The following is a 27627-nucleotide window of genomic DNA, read 5'->3' as shown; positions in this document are numbered from 1 at the left end:
ATTCTTCTTCTTCTCAACCTTTTAATGTGATGTACCCTCGAAGTCTTTCAGTATTGATCACGTACCCTTACCCACAATGCAGCGTCAGGAAGGGTAACAATAAATGCATGGTTTATTGACTTAGTTTATTAAGTTTAAATTGTGTTATATATGTGGAGCAGACACAATTTTTAATTAATATTAGTATGTTTCTATGAGGTAGTGTCGATAGGAACTGGTACCTCACAGGGAGACACTATATGTGACTAACATGCAATGCATTTACCAAAAGGAACTATATCAGACAATTTTCGATCATTATGGCAGTGAACTAGTGTTGCTTGCAGCTAGTTGCAACTTGTAACTAGTAACAGTGATAAATAAGTCACTGTGTGTGTGAATAACATATAAGATAAGAAATCGGAGCAAATATTATAGGTTTGCAAGGTTGTGTGGCAACTGTAATCCAAGAGAGCTTCCTCTCAAGTGATATAACTCCAAGAGTTTCCTTGTTAACGTTGTTAACGTGTACTGGTTCTAGTGAAGGACACATTGTATACTACAAACGAATTTGCTGCTATTTAAAACTGAAGCATTTTGAGAAACCCGCCACGTACCCCAAAAATTCCTCTCACGTACCCCTGAGGGTTCGCGTACCCCAGGTTGAGAACCCCTGCTTTAATCTCTTGTTTGTTCTGAAGCTCTTAAATCTATCATCTGTCACTTCATAGTCTTCTGATTGCCAGTAGGCTCGCTCTACTGGTGATCATCTTGCTTTCCTCACTGAGTCTTGATCATTCTCTTTTAAAGATCTAGGTGAAACTTTTGCTGTTGCGTTAGACAAATCAAAAGCTTGTGATAGAGTTTGGCTTTGATCTTAAAACTATCTTCTTACGTTTTCTATCCTTCTCACTGTAACTTTGTCGCAAGTTTCCTCTCCGACCGTTCTATTGCTGCTGTGGTAAACGGCCACTGTTTTCCTAGATCTATCAATAATGGTAATCTTCAGGCTTCTCTCCTGTCACCCACTCTCTTTCTATTATTCATTAATGATCTAAATCAAACTTCTTGCCCTATCTATTCCTACGCTGATGATTCCGCCCTATACTTTTCTATGTCTTTTTAGAGACGACAAACCTTTCAAGAAGTTAACAGATCCCGCAGCGACGCTACAGAAAGACCGACATCTGGTCTATCTATGATATCTGTTTGGGGAAAAGAAAACGGAGAAGTGTTCAATGCCTAAAAACTCAATTCCTCCTTCTATAAACTCGACACAACTTTCCAGACTACTGGAAGCTTGATATCTCTTTTCTTGCTAAGACAGCTTCTAGGAAGCCAGGTGTTTTGAGGCGTCTCCACCAGTTTTTCTCACCCCCAAACTACTAACTCTGTACCCGCCCCTGTATGGAGTATATTCTTTGCATGTATGGTGGCGTTCCACTCATTAGATAGGATGGAATCTAAAGCTTTTTCATCTTATCAACTCCTCTCCTCTGACTGACTGTCTCCAGCCCCTCTCACTGCCGGAATGTTGCATCTCATGCCACCTTCTATCACTATTTTCATGCTAACTGCTTTTCTGATCTTGCTAACTACATGCCTCCTTCCTCCTGCGGCCTCGCTGCACAAGGCTTTCTTCTTCCTCTTACCTCTACTCTGTCCAGTTCTTTAATGCAAGAGTTAACCAGTGCTTTCAAATATTCATACCTTTCTCTGATAAACACTGGAACTCCCTTCCTGCTTCTGTATTTCCAACATCCTATGACTTGGCTTAAAAAAGAAGGTTTCAAAATATTTATCTTTTTTTTTCTAGATAACTCTCTCAGATCAGGAAGGGATCTGGCAGCTAAGTAGGTCTTTTTTGTTTTATGTTGCCCTTGACCAGCTTTCCTCTCTTACACAAAAAAATGGCAATATATCTATTTTATGATTTATAATATGAATTGCTACAGTAGGTTTTACAATATTATTACTTGGTATACATTTCTTAGACATTAATGTCTTTGATGAAATAACAAAGCAATCCTATTCGTGTCAGTATGAAAAAACTCAAAATAGATAAAATGACTGAACAGTTACTTTGATCGCAAAAAAAAAAAAAAAAAAAAAATAGCTGGAGTAATTCTTATTATATAGTGCAACTCATACTTTTTAATAATAAATCAAATATTAAAACAATGCTATTATATTAACAAAACTGAAAAAATCTTGATATTAGGCTGAAGTGCTTATTTTGGTCCGCGTTTTTTGTAACTTCTCTTCTCTCTGATCATACTCCTCCTCTTCCTTCTAACTCGTCTTCCTCTCCCTCCTCTTATACACCCGAGTCTCGTAACAGTTAGAAACACATGAAAACCCTTAAAATTACACTACATATTGAAGGAAACAGGCGGGAAGTTATAGACTGTCTGCACTAAAGTGGCTCCTGGGTCTTGGTTTGAATGGTGTCGTAAGGAATGCGTGGTTTTCAGATCTTGAGGCAAACCGCGAGTTGTCCTTGCAATAACCGCGTTGATCGACAGAAAGCAAGTATAAATCAGAAAATCAATTACGTTTTTAATAAGCTTCAATATGCTTTAAAATCAGGCGCCGTTTTAGAGTAGACAGACTATAGTACCTTAGCGGAGAGGCTGGCCAAGGGTTGCAGGGGATCGGAGGGACAGGGCAGGACACCAATTATACAGTATTTAGCCGACAATCTGGCCTTCAACACGGTGTCCCAGTGGTATAGTAGTGAAGTCCTGTAGCGAAAAGGGATTGATATGGGTTCGAATACTCTTCTTTCTTGTGGCCATCAGTGTCATAATAAAGCACTTCCAGCCACTTCTCTCCCGTGTGTGTGTGTGTGTGTGTGTGTGTGTGTGTGTGTGTGTGTGTGTGTGTGTGTGTGTGTGTGTGTGTGTGTGTTAATGAATGTGTTACTTTTATTAAGGTTTTTGTATTTAAAGTAATGACTCAGTGTTTGTTTTACATACTTTAATGTTACTTTTATTTATTTTTTTTTTATTATTGTGTTTATGTTATTTTGATACTTAATTAATGGACAATGGCTTGTTTTATGTTTTAAAGTTAAATTTGGTTCAGTTTGAGCTTGACCTTTAGATTTTGTTTTGTGATTATTATGTAGATCTGAAAACTTTGGTCAATAAACTATCTATCTATCTATCTGTGTGTGTGTGTGTGTGTGTGTGTGTGTGTGTGTGTGTGTGTGTGTGTGTAGGAGAGGTTTCGTTCTGGTCCTGAATCCTGATGTCATGTTTTTATGATTGCACAAATGGGGCCACATTATTTTGTTTTATCCTTATTTGGAGACTTTTGAAGGTTATCTATCTGTTTCGGTGGTTAATTCTGACTTTTCTTCATGTGTGAGATAGGAAACAACATCAAGATTTGCTAAATATTGATGTAAAGTGTGTATGTGTGTGTGTGTGTGTGTGTGTGTGTGTGTGTGTGTGTGTGTGTGTGTGTGTGTGTGTGTGTTATGCAGCGAGTATGACGGTTTAGGGAAGATGTTTGGGATCATTAATGAGAGATTGAATGTGGATGGGTGAGTGGATAGATAAGTGGATAGGAGACGAATGGATGGATGGGCAGGTGGACCAGTAGATAGAAAACGGCATGTGGAAGGGTGAAAGTGGTTGAGTGGGTGGCTAGATGGGTGGCTAAGGAAGATGGATGGGTTAGTGGATAGGATATGAATGAATGGATGAAGGAATGGGCCTGTAGGAAGTGAATGGTGTGTGGTTGGGTGGACTCATAGAGGTGGGTAGGTGGGGTGAGTGGATAGGAGACTTGTGGTTTGGTCTGGGGTGAAAGGGCGGGCTAGTGCCGGCAGGTTCAGCACATCTTCCATTGTTGTCAGGGTTTTATCCATTAATGTTTAATCAACTTGTTTTTCTTTTTGCCTTGAAAATAAGAAAGATTACAAAAACTGGCTGATTATTTTGCTACTACTACTACTACTACTACTACTACTACTACTACTACTACTACTACTACTACTACTACTACTACTACTACTACTACCTACACCTCACTGCCACCACCACTATGACCACCACCACCACCACCACCACCACCACCACTACCACCACCACCACCACCACCACCACCACTACCACCACCACCACCACCACCACCACACCACCACCACCACCACCACCACCACCACCACCACCACCACCACCACCACCACCACCACCACCACCACCACCACCACCACCACCACCACCACCACCACCACCACCACCACCACCACCACCACCACCACCACCACTACCACCACCACCACTACTACTACTACTACTACTGTTACCACCACCACCACCACCACCACCACAACTACTACTAGCAATAGAGTTCCAGTAAAACAGTTTTATTAGATAGGGTGGAATCAAAATCTTTTCGTTTCATCAACTCCCCTCCTCTGACTGACTGTCTTCAGCCTCTTTCTCACCGCCGCAATGTTGCATCTCTTGCTATCCTCTACCGCTATTCTCATGCAAACTGCTCTTCTGATCTTCCTAACTCCATGCCTTCCCTCCTCACGCGGCGTCGCGGCACAAAACTTTCTTCTTCCTTTCACCTCTATTCTGTCCAGCTAATGCAGTAGTTAACCAGTACTCTCAATCATTCATACCTTTCTGTTTGGCTAATTATCGATCCTGCAAGGGAACTAGGAACTAAGTAGACATTTTTTTTATCTTTTCTTACACTTCGCCATTTTTCCCTCTTAAATAAAAAAGAAAAAAAACTGATTGATGTCATAACCACGTTTATCATTATCACCACCATCACCAACATCATCCATCACCACTACCACCACCACCATTACCATCATCTCTGCTACCACTACAATCGCCATTACCACCACCACCTCTGCTACCACTACTACTACTACCACCACCACCACCATCATCAACTCTGCTGCCACTACTACCATCACCACCACGACAACCTCTGCTACAACTACTACCATCATCACCACCACCAACTCTGCTACCACTACCACTACTACCACTACTACCACCACCACCACCACCACCATCACCACCACCACCACCACCACCACCACCACCACCACCACCACCACACGTGCCGTCCCCAGCACATTGAATTCAGGTGAGGATTCAAGGTATTTAGTGGGATTACTTGTAGAGAAAAGGATTTATGCAATACTATACTGTATGTGCAACTCTCTCTCTCTCTCTCTCTCTCTCTCTCTCTCTCTCTCTCTCTCTCTCTCTCTCTTGGGTTATTGTTTTCAGTTATTTCTTCCTAAATTCAATTACTCTCTCTCTCTCTCTCTCTCTCTCTCTCTCTCTCTCTCTCTCTCTCTCTCTCTCTCTCTCTCTCTCTCTCTCTCTCTCTCTCTCTCTCTCTCTCTCTCTCTCTCTCTCTCTCTCTCTCTCTCTCTCTCTCTCTCTCTCTCTCTCTCTCTCTCTCTCTCTCTCTCTCTCTCTCTCTCTCTCTCTCTCTCTCTCTCTCTCTCTCTCTCTCTCTCTCTCTCTCTCTCTCTCTCTCTCTCTATATATACACATATATATATATATATATATATATATATATATATAGAGAGAGAGAGAGAGAGAGAGAGAGAGAGAAAACAAGGAACACGTTTTGAGTAACTTACACTATCATGCTTTGTTCATCCTTATATAAACAAAGCTACTTGGTCCTCATGTAACTGAGATATGCATGGGAGTTTCTGTGAGTTAGGTTCCATTTTGTAAGTCTCGGTTTCATAATAATAACTTTTTAAGACGAATATTCGCAGGTTTTGGTGGCTGTGCCTCAGTTACTGTAGCCAAGAGTGCCACTACTGACAGGGTGGTGACTGAGCCGTAGCCTTGTGTAATGCTTCTACTAGTTATTTTGGCTTAAGAATGAATTTAGAACAGAAAACGAAAGGGAAAAATGTAACATGAAAAGTGTAATGGGTAAAATTAATGAGGAAAAAGGTAACATGAAAGAAAGCAGCAGGAAAAAGTTATAAAATCATTGAATGAGTTTGTATCTTTTTCTGACCTAACTTTCCCTAACCTAACCTAACCTAACCTAACCCAACCAATCCTAACCTAACCTAACCTAACCTAACTTTCCCTAACCTAACCTAACGTAACCTAACCTAACATTCCCTAACCTAACCTAACCCAACCCAACCCAACCCAACCCAACCCAACCCACCCACCTCCCACCCAACCCCGCCTAGCATAACCTAACTATTGTTTTTTTTTCCTGAATAAAATTGCTACTGTAACTTTTTCAGTGATACTTTTTCCCAGCAATAATCCTTGGTACTTTCTTTCCGAGCACCGCTGAGAATGTAGAGCAAATTATATGGCATTTCAATTTTAACAGTGCTTTTGTGTCGTGAATAGGGAAAACATCCTTGAAAATTCATCTAGTCATTTCTGTGATCTTGGATATTTAGCCTTATGAAAAGCTCAAACCTCAAAACATGTTTATGATAAGCCAATGGTTCACTGCCGCTACCAAGACGAAGCTAATCCCCTTAAGGGTTTATTTTGCTTTGCTCTTAATTACAGGATGCATCATTCATTTATACGATCTAGGCAAATTCTTTCGTATCTGAGTATAAAATTTCTGGTGTTTGATTTGATATTGTTTGCCTCGAACATGAAATCCCTTATTGAATTTCTTTTGCATACTCAATAACTACCAGAATGAAGCGTAGGTTTGAAAGAAATGGATGATAAAAATATAATCGCTGGCTTAGTGGCAAGTAGGTGGGTCTTTTCTTCTCCCTTTTAACTCACATTTTCTCCTTTGCGAATGGAACTCATACATGAAAAAAAAGTAGAAAAAAGTTGACAACCTGCCTTGCGATCTCATATTCAGAGCAATGACAGGCTCAAACCAGGCTCGGTCCATGTTATAGCAGCAGTGTGTCAAAGCTGCCTTGTCTCAACTCGCGGCCACATCCACACTGCTCGCTTCAGGCCTTCATAAACACACCATTGTTGCTATCGTAGAAATATACGAACAGAAAATCTCTCTCTCTCTCTCTCTCTCTCTCTCTCTCTCTCTCTCTCTCTCTCTCTCTCTCTCTCTCTCTCTCTCTCTCTCTCTCTCTCTCTCTCTCTCTCTCTCTCTCTCTCTCTCTCTCTCTCTCTCTCTCTCTCTCTCTCTCTCTCTCTCTCTCTCTCTCTCTCTCTCTCTCTCTCTCTCTCTCTCTCTCTCTCTCTCTCTCTCTCTCTCTCTCTCTCTCTCTCTCTCTCTCTCTCTCTCTCTCTCTCTCTCTCTTTTTAAACTATCTTACATATATGAGTTATGTACATTATTTTAGTTCTTTGCTAAAGTTACATTTGCCTTTTGCAACTATCTTAAAGCATGTACTGTACATTATAATGAGGCTGGGTGTGTAACCATCTGTGTGTGGTCTCCTTCATCTGCTGTGTGGACAGACGTTGCACGTCCACCACAGCAGTGAAAGCATTCCACCACATTGCAGTGGCGGAAGAGAAGGCCCGTTTGTGGGTGCTGGAGCGAGACCTTGGTGCCTCAAGGAGGAGGTCGTTGCTCAATACCGTTCTCGTATTTCGCTCAGATCTCCTCCAGGTAGCTCTCAGGTCCGCTAGGTGAGGAACATTCTGGATCTGCGCTTTATGCAGCACTGTCAGCGCCGCCACTTTCCGGCGGTGATCCAGTGTGTCCCTCAGCACCTGCCTGTCCTCCTGTCTCTGCTGTTGCTGCTGCTGTTGTTGTTGTCGCTGCCGCCACGGTTGTCGGGGAAGGTGCTGCTGTCTGGCGTTACTGATAAGGCGCTCTGCCCTCCTCTGCACTTTATCTAGCAGGGTGAGGTGGCTTCTAGCGCTGGACATCCACGTGAGCGGCGCGTACTCCATGATGGGCCTGACCTGAGCCTTGTACAGGGTCAGGAGCCCATCGGCGTCAAGGAGGTGTCTCAGACGGCGCAACAATGTCACCTTCTGCGACGCTTTTTGAGCTACATCTACGAGGTGACGGTCGAAGAGCAGCCTTGAGTCCACCTCCACACCAAGGATGTTCACACTGTCCTGTAGGGAGATGCTGTTGCCGCCCATCCTCAGCCTCTCTCTCTCTCTCTCTCTCTCTCTCTCTCTCTCTCTCTCTCTCTCTCTCTCTCTCTCTCTCTCTCTCTCTCTCTCTCTCTCTGTGTGTGTGTGTGTGTGTGTGTGTGTGTGTGTGTGTGTGTGTGTGTGTGTGTGTGTGTGTGTGTGTGTGTCTCTCTCTGTGTGTGTGTGTGTGTGTGTGTGTGTGTGTGTGTGTGTGTGTGTGTGTGTGTGTGTGTGTGTGTGTGTGTGTGTGTGTGTGTGTGTGTGTGTGTGTGTGTATACGCGCGCGCGCATTGGAAGGGCAAAACAAATGGTAAAAGAGAGGAAAATGTTTGAAATCAAGTAATGGCTGTAGGAATGACATGCCTTAATTGGTTATAATTAAACATTTTGATCAGGCGGTATTTGTTATGATGGTAATTAATTAATATCACTGAAGGTCCACTCTTATTTTGAGAAGGGAAGTAAATTTGGCGCCAAAAATTAAGATTCGCGTGGCTGAGTCGTGGTGTTTGGTGCATCTCATTAAGATTCTACTTACCTACCACTGCTCTCCTCATACACACTTCTAATCTAAACTATAAAAAAATCTATGGTAAAAATGCAAAACAGATTCCTGTATAAAATTTCAATTAAAGAAAGTTTTATGAGAAATACAACAAAACGGATGTGAAGTTGGTCCATCAGAGAGAGAGAGAGAGAGAGAGAGAGAGAGAAAGCGGGGGATGTCTGACAAGTAACAATAGTGCCGGTGCAGAATTGTCGCTGTTGTGTATAATCGTTTTTCTCTTTGAATTTCGTGGTTTTTTTGCTTTCCTGCCTTTTATTACCCATAAGCTTCGCGGAAACAAGGAGAGGAAGGAGGAAGTATGAGGTAGGTGGAGAGTGACGTTTTAACCCCTTAAGTACCATGACGCGTTTCATATTCTTTCTGTTCACTATTTGGCGATTTTAAACAGCTTCAGAAAATTAAGTAGGGATTAAAATAGTGAAAACTCAGTCCACTAATCTTCTAACCTTCATAGACCCTTCCTAATGTAAATAAAATTGTCAAATCACTCCCAAAACTCAAGATAAAAAATGCGTCCCAGTACTGAAGGGGTTAAAGGAAAGTAACAAATGGAGGTTGTACATCTTGTTTCACCGAGCTGCCTACATCTCTCTCACAGTAAACATTGCCACTTCCACAGGTTAACAGACGCAAATCTCCTGGGACTTGTCTATCGTTGTTCGTGTTTAGTGTGTTAGTGTTTGGTTTATGTTTGTTTGGTTTTGCATGGTTTGTTTACTCGAAATAGACGTTTTAGCGATGTTCGATCCTGCTAACTAGTAAAAATGGCGGTAGTATTTGTCAAACACAATTCAACTGTTGGTTATAAAAGCAGCAAAAATGAGTGTATGAATTTTACAAGCATCAATATCCTTAACTCCATCCATCTATCCACCGATTCACACTCACAGTCAACCATGTCCTTTCATCCACCCACCACTATCTGCAAACACCCATCCATCCGACTGTCTCTTACCACTAACCCATCCGCCACCCACACACACTACCTCACCCATCATTTGATTTCTACCTAAAGATTGGATGTCCTGTTGGGTGAATTGGTGGATGTAGCTCAATAAGAATTTTTTTTATTTATTTATACCATGTGGGCTTTCCACGGGAATTAATGAGCTAAAGGGAGATACTTTTGGGGTACCTCTTATCTCAAAGCCCACCCGCTAGGAAACCGTTGCCCCGACTGAGGAAGCCTGACCTACACTCGGACCGTGGACAGGATTCGAACCCGTGCGCTTGAAGACACCTCGGACCTCAAAGCGCGCATGGTTCCACTGTACCACGGATTTGCTGGATATAAATGTCTCGTCGTGCTGTAGATAAGGCGATGATGAAACTGGTAAACAAGTGATATTACTCTTTTCGCTTCCTCTCTCTCTTCTTTCTCTCTCTCCACCATTATTGCCAATTCCGTGTCCACTTTCTCCCGCGTCCTTCTCACTGTATCTCTCCTCCACACCCACCAATATAACGTTTGTCAACTCATCCACTGGTTTTATTCAAGTACATCCACGTATCCATTCAACTGTATCCACCTAAACACAGCCGTAACTCCATCCATCTATCCACCAATTCACACTTACTGATCCATTCACCTTCATTAGCTTACTTATCTAGCCATCCATTTAATGATATACTCCTATCCACCCACTGCACATTACTATCAGGCCCATCCGCACATCTGTCCACTTGTTTCTTACCACTAATCCATCCACAAAAACTCACCATACTATCCACATACCATGCCTTATCTATCTCGTCCACTGCATATTGATCTATCCATCCACAGGCACAACCACACAACAGTCCTCAGGAACTCCACACCTGCTTTTGTATTTCCAACTTCCTGTGACTTGATTTCTTTTGAGAGGGAGATTTCAAGATATTTATCCTTATATTGGCTAGCTCTCTCGGACCTGTAAGGGGACTGGCAACTTAGTGGATCTTTTTTTTTTTCGTTTTATGTTGCCCTTGGCCAATTATCCCCGCTTACATGAAAAAAAATCCATCCCTCTCTTCACTCATTGTCCACTAACCGTCCACCAATCTACTGGCTTATTTGTATTCATCCACACAACACCTTACCCATCCATTCATCCATTCACCCATCTACTCACCTATACCAGACACCCTATCTAGATCTCATTCATATTCATCCTATCACCCATACTTACCATTCATCCTGCCACTCAACGACCCATCAACTTACGTCTTCTCATCCAGATCTGCATCCACACATTATGTCATCTAACTACTAACCAAATACCCACTCACCAATTCCTACCCACATCCACTTATCCATTCATACAACAGCTTGATCAGTGACCCAAACTCATCAGACAATCCCTACCCACATCCACTTATCCATTCATACAGCAGCTCCATCAACCATCCAATCCAACAGCTAACCACTCACCAATCCCTACCCACATTCACTTATCCATCAATACAACAGCTCCATCAACCCCCACCCCCACCAACCAGCAAGTGGAAGCATCTGTCATTAGCTGCACTGGGAAAGGGAGAAACCAGTCATAGCGGCGTGGTGGATTTATAGCAGAGTCAAGCAGTTTACAGTGATAATGCGCTATTCTTCTTTCTCAAGATGTATTTTATAGCTAACACTGCATACCTACTACTATTGCTACTACTGCTACTACTATTGCTACTACTGCTAATATTATTACTACTACTGCTACTATAACTGCTACTACTACTGCTACTGCTGCTGTTACCTCTGTTACTACTACTGCTACTACTACTACTACTACTACTACTACTGCTACTGCTACTGCTGCTGCTACTGCTGCTACTACTACTACTGCCACAATTGCTATTACTGCTACTTCTTCTACTGCTTCTGTTACTACTACTACTACTACTACTACTACTACTAATACTAATACTAATACTACAACTACTTTTTTCTTTTTCTTTTCTTTTTCTTTCCTTTTCTTTTTATTTTATTTTCCTTTTCATTTTCTTCTTTTTCTTTACTACTGCTGCTACTGTTGTTGCTGCTGCTACTACTACTACTACTACTACTACTACTACTACTACTACTACTACTACTACTACTACTACTACTACTACTACTACTACTACTACTACTACTACTACTACTACTACTACTACTGCTGTCTCTCTTCCCTTTTTTTCCAAGCTGTCATAGAAACTCTCGCCCCTCACACACACACACACACACACACATACTCGTACATATGTAGCCCCTGTCCATCTAGCAGTAAATAGGTATGAGATGTAATTCGAGGGGTTGTGGCCTCGCTGGGTGACCAGCAAACGACCATGGTGAATTACACACACACACACAAAAAAAAATTCTCTCTCTCTCTCTCTCTCTCTCTCTCTCTCTCTCTCTCTCTCTCTCTCTCTCTCTCTCTCTCTCTCTCTCTCTCTCTCTCTCTCTCTCTCTCTCTCTCTCTCTCTCTCTCTCTCTCTCTCTCTAAAAAGGGATAACAAAAGCATTAGAATTTCCTCTTAATACGTTCACCCCACTTATAAAACACGTCAAACTTAACAGCACTAATGGCAGCCTCCCGATTCAAGTAAAGAAAAAGATAAAAATGGGAAAAAGTGAGCAAAAAAGAAATAGAAGAGCAAACACATGGTACTTGGTATGACAGTGATGGCAGCAATGACAGTGTGGCGGTGGAGAACACAACCTGGAATGGCGGGAACACCAGAAAAAGACAAGAACAACAGATTAAGCTTTGCCTGGCGTCACATGTTTTGTATCCACCGAGTAACGCAGCCTCGCATTTTAACCTCTTCAATACTGCGACATATTTTTACCTTGAGATTTGCGTACGATTAGACTGTTTTGTTGACAATAGGAAAGGTCGATGGAGATCAGAAGGTTAATGACCTCAGTTTTCACAATTTCAATCCCCCACATGAGTTTCTGAAGCTGCATAAAATCTCCAAATAAAAAACAGAATGAATATGAAAACGCGTCATTGTACCTTAGCAAATCCAGTAAAAATTTAAACATACTTCTGGTCTCTGTATTAAACTCTACATATGATCAGAGAGGATTGGTAAGCTGAGAGTCATTCGCCACAGAGGTGCTTAGAATACAATAACATTTTACCGGACTTATTGTGCTAAAATAACTATAATTCCTTTTAATCCTCGTGTTAGCAGTAGATTCCGCTATCCCTGTTACGACGTACTGAGGATTATTACTTTTCATCTACACAAAAACAGCTCATCACTCTGTCTCTTTCCGTAATGATAAAGGAGAACTCAGGGATAAATTTAGCAGTTTCCAACAGTGAAAACGGCGAGAATTAAAGAAGGCCATCTCCATCACAAGCTGTCAGGAAAAGACTTGCGTAATTCACGAGACAACGGAGGCAAAACAGGGGCTAGTGTGGGGCTGGCATTGGACTGGGGAGGAGCGGCGTGCGAGCTCAGTCAGGACATTTCATCTGAATATTCTCTTATTTTTTTTTTCCTTCACGGCATTTGACGGAGCATCATACCACCACTACCACCACCACCACCACCACCACCACCACCACCACCACCACCATCATCACCGGTATTGTTGGAGTGGTAGTTGATGTAGTTTAAGCTCGGTATTGTTATGTACCCTTGCGCTGCTCACTCTCTCTGTCTCGTCTACTTTGTGTGCAAATTTACGGCTTCCTCCTGCTATGACTCATTATTTTTGCCTGTGTGTTATTGTGATCCTTGCTGTTACTGTAAGAGAGAGAGAGAGAGAGAGAGAGAGAGATTTATGATGTTTGAACCTTACTAAGAGTCTTTTTCGATTCCTTCATACTCTCTCTCTCTCTCTCTCTCTCTCTCTCTCTTGCAAAATGTTCCGCATTAAAGATGAACACAGATATAACATTGCAAAACTATTTATTTGTTCATTTCTTTCGTGTACTAATTTGATTCATTCATTCACTCCATTTTATTTCTGCGCGTTGTCTCTGGATTTATTCTTTTTTTTTTGTATTCTGCTAAATCTTGAAGCGGCAACTTGATGATGATTTGACTTGCATGCTAAATATAATCACATTCTCTCTCTCTCTCTCTCTCTCTCTCTCTCTCTCTCTCTCTCTCTCTCTCTCTCTCTGTCAAAGCAAACGGTGATATTAGCTGCAATACACTCTGCCTTTTACTGTCATTATTTTTCATGCTATTTCTCTCTCAGCTGTCCGTTTCATCTCGTCGCTGTGTTCTTGTGCCGTGCTGTGTGGCCTTAGCTTGTTGTTGTTGTTGTTGTTGTTGTTTTGTTGTAGTTTGCGAATGTTGTTGTTGTTGTTGTTGTTGTTGTTGATGTTTTTGTTGTGGTTTGTGAATGGTGGTTGTTGGTTTTGTTGTTGTTGTTGTTGTTGTTGTTGATGTTTTTGTTGTGGTTTGTGAATGGTTGTTGTTGTTGTTGTTGTTGTTGTTGTGGTTTGTGAATATTGTTGTTGTTGGTTTTGTTGTTGTTGTTGCTGTTGTTGTTGCTTTTCTTGTTGTGTGTTGTGTGTTGTGTGTTGTTGTTGTTGTTGTTGTAGTTTGCGAATGTTGTGGTTGTTGTTGTTGTTGTTGTTGTTGTTGTTGTTGTTGTTTTTGTTGCTGTTGTGAATGTTGCATCTTTATTGTTTTTTTATTGCAAGTGTTTTTTTTTTTTTGGGGGGGAGTTCGATGTCTTTGTTGTTATTGGTTTTTTTTTTTTTTTTTTCTTGCTTCTGTTATTTTTTTTTGTCTGTGTAATGTTGTTGTTGTTGTTGTTGTTGTTGTTGTTGTATCTTTATTGCTTTTTTTTGCTAGTGTTTTTTGGGGGTTTTGATGCTGTTGTTGTTATTGTTTTCTTTTTGTTATTTATGTTCTTATTTGTTGTGTGGGTGTTGTTGTTGCTGTTTAGAATTATGTATCTTGTTGCTTTTCATTGCTAGTGTTTTTTTGGGGAGTTCGATATTGTTGTTGTTATTGTTTTTTCGTTCTTGTTTCCGTTGGTTTTTTTGTTTGGGTATTGTTGTTGTTGCTGTTGTTGTTGTTGTTGTTTTGTTGGCATCGATGTGTATTTATTTTTGTATTTGCTTTTATGCTGATAGTTTTTTTTACTTCGTGTCATTTGTATAGTTATTGTACAGTACTTTAATTACCTTCACCTATTCTATTTTCTTCATGCTATCATTCTTATCACAACAGTTACCATCACTACCACTACCACCACCACCACCACCAGAAAGACTAGTAACCTTGGTGCCCTACACGATAAACTGCACGTAAGATTTCCAGCTTGACTCTTGCCTTGTCAACCCGGGAAGGCCCTGCACTGGTGGGCGGTGGCAGGGACAGGTAGGAACAGTCACAGACCCCCATTTATCTCCGCCACACAGCTCTCCTCCCTCCCTCTCTCCGCGCACACGTGGACCTCCCATTAATCTCAAACTCACCAAGTACTAATCGCTTTACCCTTTTTATTTTTAACTTGTCATGTTATGCATTATTTTATTGTCCTTTTGTTTATTTATTTGGTTTAAGGTATATTTTCTGAAGGTTTTAGTAACCTCTACCTTCTCTCGGCTTGATTTAATACTTTCTAGTGCTGTTTTTCTTATCTGAGGTGCTGAACAAACTCTAGGAAAGACTGCATATACGGCGATGCAAAGTTACAATTCCTCGCAATGGCTACAGTCTTTTAGCATCCTCTACCTTCTCTCGGCTTGATTTAATACTCTTTAGTGCTGTTTTTCTTATCTGTGATGCTGAACAAACTCTAGGAAACACTTCAACGTTACAATTCCTTTCAATGGTTACGACAGTTTCAAAGGGATTCTTTTAACAAGAGTGCACTATTTATTTGACAAACTTTAACGTCATCGTCAATTGTGTTAATGTATTTTGATACGGCGACTCGAAGGAACTAAATCTGTACCATTATTTCACGTTTTTGGTAAGGAGTTTGTCAGTAAGCTGTGTGACTCATGGTACTGGTGATGGGCTAGCTTTTTTTTTATGTAAGAGGGGAAAGGTGGCCAACGAGAAAAGGCCCACTTAGTTGCTAGTCTCCTTGCAGCTCCGAGAGAGTTAGCCAAAAAAAAAAGGTATAAATGTCTGTAATCTCCCTCTCAAATGAAGTCAAATCATAGGAAGTTGGAAATACAGAAGCAAGTAGTTCCAGAGTTTACCAGAGTTTACCAAAGCCTGACAACAAGAAGTGCTGAGGTAAGGAGAAAGGTAAAGAAATGCTGAAATGCTGTTCTGGTGGAAGTTATTGGTTGTTTTCAAGGATGCATTCATAATTAGCCTTATTGGTCAGATATTATGAGGTCGGAAAAGACAGAGAAATGAAAAGAAATGCTGCTCTAGTTGAAGTTATTGGATGTTTTCAAAGGTGCTTTTATGATAGGTGTGGTAGGTCAGGTTTAGCTCCTACCCCAAAATTATGTATTATTTGTAGATATACGTATGATAATTCATTAAAAATTTCTCAGTATTAGGGGAAGTAGCGTTAAAGAACCATACTCAGTCTTTTCATTTTGTTCTGCTTAGTTTTTTGAGTTTATAATGGTTTTTCGGTTTTATCTCGTTTTCTTTCACGTTTTAGAAGTTAATGTGTTTCTAAGGGTGTTTCTTTTTTATGATATTGATAGTTTAGCGTAGATTTTGCGTCACCAGTAGAAGAGTTACAGTTGGGAAAGGTTATGGTGATCGTTGTGACGTGTGTGTGTTGCTCTAATGAAAGCTCGAAGCGTTTCAGGATGTGAGTTTTTTTTTTTTTTTTAATATTTTGGAAGTGGGAAAAAAATATGCTCGATTATAATTTGCACGTGTATTTATTTATTTGTTTTGTTTATTGTTAGTTTCTTCTATATTTATTTGATCTCATTTGTATGTATTTATGTATTCATTTATTATTATTGCCTTTTTATTTATGAATTCATTTTTATTTTACCCTATTTAATTTCATCCATTTATTTTTTATTTACCTATTCATTTATCTATTTGTTTTTGTTTATATATATATTTTTTTTTCATTTTTTCATTTAATGTTTTGTGTGTGTGTCCGTGTATCTTTGTAATCCATCGGTGTATCCTGACAACTTGTGACAGAGATAGTATTCCTTAATTCTCGCCATTTTCCCGTGTATCCGTGATCACACATACACATGCAATTAGAAATAACTGATGATAACTTGCATTCTAAAAAGATTAAAAAAATGTTTATCATCAACTAGATAAGGCCCTTGTATGGGAAGGAGGGAAATAACTGGCGGAGACGTCTCAGAACGCCTAACTTCATAGAAGCTATTTCAGCAAGAGATGAGATGTGAAGTTTCCAGTTTAGATTATGAGTAAAGAATAGGCCGAAGATATTCAGTGTGGAAGAGGGGGACAGTTGAGTGTCATTGAAGAAGAGGGGATAGTTGTCTGGAAGGTTGTGTCGATTTGATAGATGGAGGAATTGAGTTTTTGAGGCATTGAACATTACTAAGTTTTCTCTGCCCAATCAGAAATTTTAGAAAGATCAAAAGTCAGGAGTTTTGTGGCGTCTCTTCGTGATCCGTTGACTTCCTGAAGGGTTGGTCATCTCTGAAAAGACGTGGAAAGATGTAGAGTGGTATCATCAGCGTAGGAGTGGACAGGGCAAGAAGTTTGGTTAAGAAGATGAATAATAGGAAGGGAGTGGGTGACAGGACAGAACTTAAAGAACAGCACTGTTGATAGATTTAGAGAAATATATATATATATATATATATATATATATATATATATATATATATATATATATATATATATATATATATATATATATAGAAGAGAGAGAGAGAGAGAGAGAGAGAGAGAGAGAGAGAGAGAGAGAGAGAGAGAGAGAGAGAGAGAGAGAGAGAGAGATTTTTTCGTTTAGACCCGTAGCCCCAAAAAGTGGACTTTAGCAAGAATGTTTAAGGGATGGCAGGAGTGAACAACCGGTAGTAAATAAATATATATATAGCATTAAATACGATGTTTTATTGCTGCGATATGGTTTGGAAAAGTATATTCCATTTTTTTTCTTTTTCTTATCTATGTATTTTTGCACAAGATAAATCACTTTGCATCAAGATCAAAAGCTCTCGCCAACGACAGACATCTTCACTGTCTCTGCTTCGCCCCATCTCTTGCAAGATTCCCGTCGCTTTTCTGGGTATTTTCGGTAGGTATGTAATTACTCTCGCTCTCTTCTGATGTTTTAACGGTGCACCATTTCTCAACTACCGTGCTTCAGTTGACACAGTGGGAGAAAACCATGTCACTGCTATGTATCCCTGCCTGGTGTCTGGATTTTCATTATAGTATCTACTGTAGTAAGACGCTCTAGGTAGCAAGTTAGCAATCCTGTGTGTGAGAAGTACTGTAAAGAAGGTGAAGAGACATAAAGAAAGGAGAATGAAGGAGGAAAGGTTAGCAATGATGAGAATAATGGTAGATAATAATGGCAATGATAATAGTAATAATGATGATAGATGAATAGATAAGACATGAGATATTTTGAGTCGAAACAAATGATGAGAATAATGGTAGATGATAATGGCAATGATAATAGTAATAATGATAATAGATCAATATATAAGAAATGAGATAAATTGAGTCGCAAATTAGATAGAGAAATGTAAGTAATACATATGCAAATTAAAATTGAGTATATTATTTCTCACCTGTTAACTGAAGGATTGATTGTGCAGGTAAATATTTCTTTTTTATTTATTTATTTATTTTATTTTACTAAGAGATTCAGCAATGTTTAAGTGTGGGTAAGTTTAATTAGGTTAAGTTAGGTTGTCCGTCATGGTTGCTTAATTTCTCACTCAAGAATCTCAGTACATTATTTTCTTCGTTTTTTTATATGTTTGTAATGATCATTGGTTCTCTTTCTGAAATGCCTGCAGTCTTTCACTCGTTAATTTCACATTGCACAAATAAAACAAAATGGAAATGGGCGTAGCTTTTCTGTTGAGTGGTTGCAAGATTCATTCATTCTCCTATATAGTAAATAAAATTTCTTAACTGTCCAGCTGCCCTACTGATATTATTTGCCTTCACACACACACACACACACACACACACACACACACACACACACACACACACACACACACACACACACACACACACACACACACACACACACACACACACACACACACACACACACACACACACACACACACACACACTTAATATAAATAAAATAAAAAAAGAAATAAATGAAACGAAAAAAAATTATAAATAAATAAAAACTAAAATTAACAAATGAAAATGATAATAACACAACCAATAAATAAATACGATAAACAAGAAAATAAACTAATACACACCTGTCTTGTATTCCCTTGTATTCATCAGTCATACCTGCATCTCATTTTTATTTTACTGTTGCCACATCTTGCTTTCTGCACATAACACTCCTATCTGTGCATCTCCCACCATTCAAAGAGGAACGCCAGAACAAACATCGAACTAATGAGGAATAAGGACATTATATGAGAGAGAGAGAGAGAGAGAGAGAGAGAGAGAGAGAGAGAGAGAGAGAGAGAGAGAGAGAGAGAGAGAGAGAAAGGGGGGGAACAGAGACAGAGAAACAGGGATAGAGACAGAGAGGGATAGAGAGAATGAAAAGGGTAAGAAATGAGGTAACAACGAAAATATGGAAAGAGAGAATGAAGTAAGAGAATAGGAACAAGAGAGAGAGAGAGAGAGAGAGGGGGGGGGATGGGAGGGAATTTATCAGGAAGAAAGTGTGAGAGAACTCGTGTATTGAAAGCCGGGACACTTGGCCTTCATCCCTTTCAGTGGTCAACTTGCGGCACAGTCTCCTTGGCGCTGTTTTCCCGCCTTGATCTCGTTCAGGAGGGGAGAATCGAGACACCTCAGAAACTCAATTGACTCCACGATATTTGAAACCCACTCTATCTTCGTGCCCGGAACTGCATTCAACGGCGTGTTTTCTCTTATAATTCTGGTTTTTGAACTCTGGTACACTGGAACTCCTTGCCTGTTTCTTTATATCCATCTTCATGTGACCTCCACTCATTTAATCAGTTCAGTACCATGACGCGTTTCCATATTCATTCTGGTGACTATTTGGTGATTTTTTTACAGCTTCAGAAACTTGTGTTGGGGTTAAAATAGTGAAGACTGTGGCCATTAATCTTCTGACTTCTCTAGACCCTTCCTAATGTTAATATAATTGTCTAATCGTACACAAATCTCAAGGTAAAAATGTGTCGGAGTACTGAAGAGGTTAAGATGGAGGTTTTAAGATATTTATCCCTTTCTCTGGACAATTTCTCTCGAATGTGCTTGAGATTGGCATCTAAGTAGGCCTTTTTGTTCAGTTGTTTTGTTGCCTTTAGTCAGTTTTCCCTCTTATATTGAAATAGTAAATAAAGAGAAAAAATTCAAGAGAGCATGGTGGCTTTCCTGTGTCAACAAAAAAAAGTAATGTATCAATTATGCTTAGAGATTGAAATTAAAGAGATGGTTCGGTTGGCTTAGGTTAGGTTGGGTTAGTTAAGGCAACGTCTGGGATTTGAGTCAGGTACGTCATTGGGAAAAAGGTTAAAGATTTATGTTAGATTAGGTTATACTTTATTTTTTACGTTAAGGCCTATAGCGCCTGTAGGCACACTTGAAGAGTGTATGGGAAGCGCTGTTCAGCTTCCGCCCATTAGTGGCGCAGGCAATTTTATTTATAGTGGTACCCATATTCGGGCCCATATCACCGCCCAAGCTCATCTTGAGTGTAGCCACCTAGAACCTGGGTATCATGGTGATATGTAGGTAACTTTAATCCACTCTACAAATGGCAAAGTGTTTTAAGGCTGTACGTGGTGGGATTCGAATCTACGCGTGGACGTCTGCCCGATCCCACGCTCACCACCTTATCCACTATGACACCGTTTAAGTTAGGTTAGGTTCAGATTGGGTTATATTAAGTTAGGTTAGCTTAGATTAAGTTATGTTATGTTATGTTAGGTTAGATTAAATACATTAGTTAAGTGAAGTTGAGTTAGGATAAGTTATATTTAGTTAGCTCAGATTAAGATAGGTATTATTAGGATAGGTTAGGTTATTAAGTTACATTAGCTAGGTTAGGTTAGGTTAGGTTAGATTAAAGGTACATTAGATTAGATTGAATTAAGTAAATGGAGGGAAGGTCAAAGATTTAGGCTAAGTAAGAAGAAGGAAACTAAGAAGTGTGGAAGTTGAACAGTGGCAATGAAATCCCTGAGAGGTGAGTCAGGTGTGAACATAATGGATGATGAGAGCAGAGGAAGTGCATGTGGAAACTTTGACAGGTATAGTGAGGGAGGAATGAATGGTGGTGGAGGTGCATGTGGAAAGTTTGGCAGGTGTAGTAAGGGAGGAGTGAACGTCGGCGAGGTGGAGGCACCGGTCACTTCGAGGGAATGGGAAGGGAGAGAAGACAAACAAGACAAATGAAATGTAGTACAGGTGAGGAGTACGAGACAGTGATCACTTGGGTATAATTGGATAAGAAGGTAAAAAAAATGAATAGAAAATAAAAAAAGAAACTAAAAGAAACCAACCAACCAAACAAAGAAAATACATAGTGTTACAAGACAGAGAATGGGAAAAGGTACAGTGGAGCCATGCGTGCTTTGGGGTCCGGGGGGCGTCTCCAAGCACACGGGTTCGAATCCTGTCTACGGTCCAAGTGTAGGTTGGGGTTCCTCACTCGGGGCAAGGGTTTCGTAGCGGGTGGGCTTTGAGATAGGAGGTACACAAAAAGTATCCCCTTTAGCTCATAAATTGCCATGAAAAAAGCCCACATGATATGAAAAGAAAAAAAAAACATAAGAACATGGAAAATAAAGGAAAAGCTTTTAAACAAACGAAATACATAACAAGGATTCACAAGACAGAGAAAATGAGAAAGGAAGATAAAGAACATGACATAAGAAAGTCAGGAAAGACATCAGGCATACACGAGACAGGTCCTCTAAACACACCCATCTGACAAACAAGATGCCTAAGTGAGAGTAACAAGACAGACATAATGGGCAGGGAGATAAAGAACATAAGAAAAAAAAAACAAACAAACTGTATCTACGGATAGAGGAAATGAAAAAGAGGGGAAAAAATATAAAAACAAGAAAATAAGGTGACCTGTCTGATGTACACGAGGCAATTCCAGGAAGAAATGTAGTCACAAGAAGAGAATGAGAGAAAAAAGAACATAACATAACAAAATAAGGGAAGACATGAGACCTACACACGGCAATCACAGCACGAAACACACCTACCTGGCAAAACACGTACAGGTGAGGGGTGCATCACAGCGGTCACCTGGAGACAATAGGGAAAGGGAGAGATGACAAACAAGATGCAGAGGAGAGGGGTACATGATGCGTGTGTAAGGGAGACTCGTATAAAATGGGAGGGCAGAGTATTACAGTATTTGGGAGAGAGGAAGGGAGAGAGGGTGAGAGGAATGGAGTGAGCGAGGATGAAATGTATAAACTGAACCAAGTGGAGAGGTGCCGTGGCCATCTTGTTGGAGACTCTCAAACAACAAAGGTTAGATCAAAGGGCGTGTTCTTAACCCCTTTAATACTGGGACACATTTTCGCCTTGAGATTTGTGTTTAATTAGACCATTTCATCGACATTAGGAAGGGTCTATAGAGGTCAGAAGATTGATGGCCACAGTCTTCACTATTCTAATACCTACATAAGTTTCTGAAGCTGTAGAAAATCGCCAAATAGTAATCGCGTCATGATACTTAAAAGCTTAATCCCTTTAGTCCTGAAGTACAATTTTAACTTGGGATTTGTGTGCGATTAGAGCATTTTATTTATATTAGGAAGAGTCTATGGAAGTTGGAAGGTTGATGGCCACAGTCTTCACTCTTCTAATTTATTCTAATCAAATTTTCTGAAGCTGTAGAAAGTCATCAAATAGTAAGCAGAAAAAATATGTAAACGCGTCTTGATACTCAAAAGCTTAATCCCTTTTTTGCCTCGAGATTTGTGTGCGATTAGATAATTTTATTGACATTAGGAAGGGTCTATGGAGGTCAGAAGATTAATGGCCACAGTCTTCACCATTCTAATCCCTCACATAAGTTTCTGAAGCTGTAGAAAGTCACCAAATAGTAAGCAGAAAGAATATGGAAACGCGTCATGATACTTAAAAGGTTAAATCATTGTTCTCTCATTACGGTTACTACTTAGGTTATAATGGGTGCTTCCTTCCTCTAGTGCTGTAACACCCTTGCTAAATTATCACCAGAATCAGGGAAGCCTTCTTGGAAACCCACAAAGCACTCATGAAAACTCCCATAAACCTCCACTACAGCCTTTCAACTCGAGTATACAAGGCGGTGACACATTTAGGAAAAAGACATTGCTATTTGAAGTGACTGCTGAATATATGGATAGGTATTCTCTTAATTTTATCATTATTCATTTATCTATTTATCGTAGAAATGACATGAAACTCTGCTATTTACATGTCTTATTCTTTTATTTCTTGTTTATACTTCTTTTTATGTTTTTATGTGAATTATTACAATTATGGATAAAGAAATGAAAGATCAATTTATTATTATTATCATTATTGTTATTATTATTATTATTATTATTATTATCATTATTATTATCACCATTATCATTATCATCATCATCATCTCTTTTCGAAATAACTCAATTTAATCCACATTTATTCATTTATTTACATACCATTACTCCCTGATGCGAATGTATAGTAAACAATTTTTTTCCTTAATTGAGAGGAACATTGCGTCCATAACATTCTTTTTTACTTACCAATGAGGAAGAAGAACAAGGAACACTAAAACTAATGAGTAACACGAAGCAGGACAAGAGACGTGTGTCTTTAAGGTCTTACAACAGGGAGATGGGGCAGAAATAATAAAAAATAAATAAATGAATAAATAAACTAAATAAAGAAGAGACAGAGAGTGGGAAAGAAAGAGCGAAGAAAAAAAGGAGAGGAGGAGGGGGAGACGGAGGATAAAGAAAGGAGGAAGAGACAGCAGAAGAGATAAAATGAAGGGGTTTGCATGGTATTAGAAAGGGGAAGTGAGAAAGAAAGGGAAAAAATTGAATAAAACGACAGAGAGAGAGAGAGAGAGAGAGAGAGAGAGAGAGAGAGAGAGAGAGAGAGAATGCAGAGGTGAGTGGAAGGAGAAGACAGCGGAGGCGGATGAAGAGGAAGGAGGAACAGGAGGCTTGTAGAGAGGAGGAGGAGGAGGAGGAGGAGGAGGAGGAGGAGGAGGAGGAGAAGCATCCTGGACATTCCTAAGTAATTAACTTCCCCGGTCCAGTCAACTTTATCTTCCCTTCGTTATGATTTATTGCCAGCCAGAACCCTCCCTTATCTTCTCATATCTTCTCTCTCTCTCTCTCTCTCTCTCTCTCTCTCTCTCTCTGTTGATGGTATTAAATCTGTATTTTCTTTCGTGAGTTTATTTGTTTTCTGTTTGTTTGCTGTTTCATCTCTTGCCGCCGTCAGTTTCCTATCTCTCTCTCTCTCTCTCTCTCTCTCTCTCTCTCTCTCTCTCTCTCTCTCTCTCTCTCTCTCTCTCTCTCTCTCTCTCTCTTTCGCTGATGAAAATACAGCAACAGTCAAATTATATCAACTGTATCTCACACACACACACACACACACACACACACACACACACACACACACACACACACACACACACACACACACACACACACACACACACACACACACACACACACACACACACAATAAAGAACAAAGGCACAGATGGAAGAAAACCAAAAAATTACGTTCCATGCACAATACACTCACTAAAGTCACAGGCCTACCAACATACACCCCTTGGTACACAGCCGTCACAGTAGGGAAGCTATTGGCAACACTGACTGAGAGGAGAGAGAGAGAGGGAGAGAGGGAGAGGGAGAGAGAGAGAGAGGCCCAAAGCACTATACTCCCTGCCTTTTGGAAATTGGAAGGGGGGGACTGTTCGCTGGGTGAAAAAATGTGTGTGCAAGAATTTCATAACGATGGAGAGAGGGGAAGGGAGGGAGGGAAGCTGAATATTACGCTAGGTAGGTCTGGAGGGTAAATACCTGAACTGATACTCTGACGTGAGGGGAGAGAGAGAGAGAGAGAGAGAGAGAGAGAGAGAGAGAGAGAGAGGAGAGGGGAGGATTGGGTGGGGAGATTGTTAGAACGTGGAAGTGTTATATATAAACATCTAGAAAGAGAGAGAGAGAGAGAGAGAGAGAGAGAGAGAGAGAATGGCGCTACAACAAACAAGTATTAATTAGCAGCAACCAGGGAATGAGTATGAGAATAAACCTAAGAGAGAGAGAGAGAGAGAGAGAGAGAGAGAGAGAGAGAGAATTCCAATTTTCACCTCTGGGTTTGCTGATAGCCTGGCTTCTCAACCAAACCTGTTCTACCTCTTGTTTCCCTTCCCACAATCCCTCCCTCTTCCCTCTTCCCCCTCCCTCTCGCTCTCTCCCTCCCTCTCCCTCTCCCCCTACCTCTCCCTCTCCCTTCCCCCTCCCTTCTTGCCTCCCTCCCGCCGCGCCATAAATTTCCAAGTTTGGCCACATATATTTTCACGGTGTGGGACAAAATGGATGTGGATACTATGTAGGTTGGTCAGTGTGTGTGTGTGTGTGTGTGTGTGTGTGTGTGTGTGTGTGTGTGTGTGTGTGTGTGTGTGTGTGAGGCAAACCCCCCATTGTCTACTGCCCTTCACTCTCTCTCTCTCTCTCTCTCTCTCTCTCTCTCTCTCTCTCTGGTTCTTGAAGGATACAAAGGGAGTGTTGTAACCTCCTCCTCCTCCTTCTCCTCCTTCTTCTTTCTCCCCCATCCTCCTCCTTCTCTTCCTCCTTCTCTTCCTCCTCCTTCCTCCTCCTCCTCCTCCTCCTCCTCCTCCTCCTCCTCCTCAACCTCCACCTCCACCTCCACCTCCTCCTCCTTCTTCTCTTCCTCATCCTCTTCCTCCTCCAACTCCACCTGCTTCTCCTCCTCCTCCTCCTCCTCCTCCTCCTCCTCTTCCTCCTCCTCCTCCTCTTCATCCTCCTCCTCCTCCTCCTCCTTCTCCTTCTCCCCTTCTGTGCCATCCTCTTTCCTAGATTAAGTTAGGTTAGGTTAGGTTAGGTTAGGTTAGGTTAGGTTAGGTTAGGTTAGATTAGGTTGGGTTAGGTTAGGTTAGGTTAGGTTAGGTTAGGTTAGGTTAGGTTGGGTTAGATTGGGTTACCTTACACAAACAACCTAACTAAAAATTTTATTGTTTGGCTTTTCTTTGTGTTCCTTTACGTTCTTCCTTCTCTTCTTAATCCTGTCCTTTACTCTCTACTCCTTATCTCTCTTTCTTTCTCCATCCTGCGATCTTTTCACCACTTAATACTGTAGTGAATTCCCTTTTTTGCTTCTCGAGGAGGAAAATCTGGGTCTCTTCCTTCTTTGTGTTTTTCCTCCGTTTTTTTTTTCCTCCTCTCTTCCTGTCTTCTCTCCAGCCTCAGAATCTATCGCTCTCCTATCCTGCGTCTCTCTCTCTCTCTCTCTCTCTCTCTCTCTCTCTCTCTCTCTCTCTCTCTCTCTCTCTCTCTCTCTCTCTCTCTCTCTCTCTCTCTCTCTCTCCACAATGTAAGGAATCTTGTTTACCTCACTCACCTCTAAAGTCTTAATTAACTTCTTATTTTCGTATCCTTCTTTTGTATTTGAAATTTGTGTATATATCTTATCTTTATCAATTTGTGAAGTATTTTGTAGCACACTCGGTTGTCAATAGCAAGAAATAGATTTAACGCCTTCACTACCTTGACACGTTTCCATATTCATTTTGCTTACTATTTGGTGATTTTATACAGCTTCAGAAACTTACGTGGAGGATTAAAATAGTGAAGAACCTGGCCATTAATCTTGTGACTTTCATAGAGTTTTCCTAATGTAAGTAAAATCGTCTAATCACACCCAAAATTCATGATAAAAATGCGTCCCAGTACTAAAGGGGTTAAAATACATGTGTGTTGAGGGTGTGTATGGCGTTTTGTGGAAAAAATGAAGTAACAAGGAAAGAAAGGATAAAAAAGCGAAAAATCCCAAATAGAAAAATGATAAAAGAAAATGGGAAAAAAATAAAGAAAATGAAAACCGATGAAGCAAAACGAAGAAAAAAAAATTAGAGAAATTAGAAAAAGAAAAGAAAAAAAGAATATCCAGGGAAAAAAATATTATTGTGGGTAAATTTGTGTTATATTTGACGTGTTTCCTCAGGCAGCAGCTAATATGAGAGGCCTTTCAATGCGGCTAAAGTACGTGAAGACTGACGGCAAGTTGGTGATTATCTCGTAGGTATTTCTCAGGTGTTCCTAACTTTAATTAATCCTCAGGTATTCATGACAGCGTTATTTCGGAACTTTTCTGCGTGACTTTCATCCTTGGCTTTTTGTTTTGCCTTTTTTTTCGTTCTCTTTTTCCTTTTCTTTTCTTTTTTTTTTTTGGGCGCTGGGGTGAAGATGCGTGATGGAAATTCCCTTAAGTAAGTAATTAAGTGACTCAGATTTTGCTTCAGCCTGGGAAGTTTATTATTTGCACGTGGATCTTTTGTCGTCATTCTCGTAAACAATGTCATTATTATTGTTTTTTTTTGTGATCTGTATTTATTTGTTTGTTCATTTATTTATCTATTTTGGTTTAATTTTTTTGAGGGTGAAGAAAATTGTGTTTCATCCATACAAGCTTATCATTTGCATGCTTATCTTTTGTTGTCAGTCTCGTAAACAATGTCACTATTATTTTTATCTGTATTTATTTATTTATTTATTTATTCATTTCCTTTATTTAATTTTTTTTTTTTTTTTGTGGCTGGTTGAAGAAAACTGACCTTCAACTATACAAGCTTATTTATTCATGTATTTTTTGTCGTCAGTCCTGTAAACAATCTGTCAATATTATTCTTTTTTCTTTAGAACGTATTTGTTTATTTATTTATTCATTTATCTATTTATTTATTTCCTTTAGTTTTTAGGGGGG

General features: G+C 40.1%; 1 protein-coding gene across 1 annotated transcript; it reads right to left on the bottom strand.

The window, feature by feature from the left end:
• Positions 1 to 7328: 7328 nt before the first annotated feature.
• LOC123510597 lies at positions 7329 to 8048 on the bottom strand. Its single transcript, XM_045265877.1, has one exon. The coding sequence runs from the start codon at positions 8046 to 8048 to the stop codon at positions 7329 to 7331; it is 720 nt and encodes a 239-aa protein (XP_045121812.1).
• Positions 8049 to 27627: the final 19579 nt, after the last annotated feature.

The sequence above is a fragment of the Portunus trituberculatus genome, chromosome 29, assembly GCF_017591435.1.
Source record: "Portunus trituberculatus isolate SZX2019 chromosome 29, ASM1759143v1, whole genome shotgun sequence".
Lineage (NCBI taxonomy): Eukaryota > Metazoa > Arthropoda > Malacostraca > Decapoda > Portunidae > Portunus > Portunus trituberculatus.
This window is presented reverse-complemented; position numbering and strand designations above follow the sequence as displayed.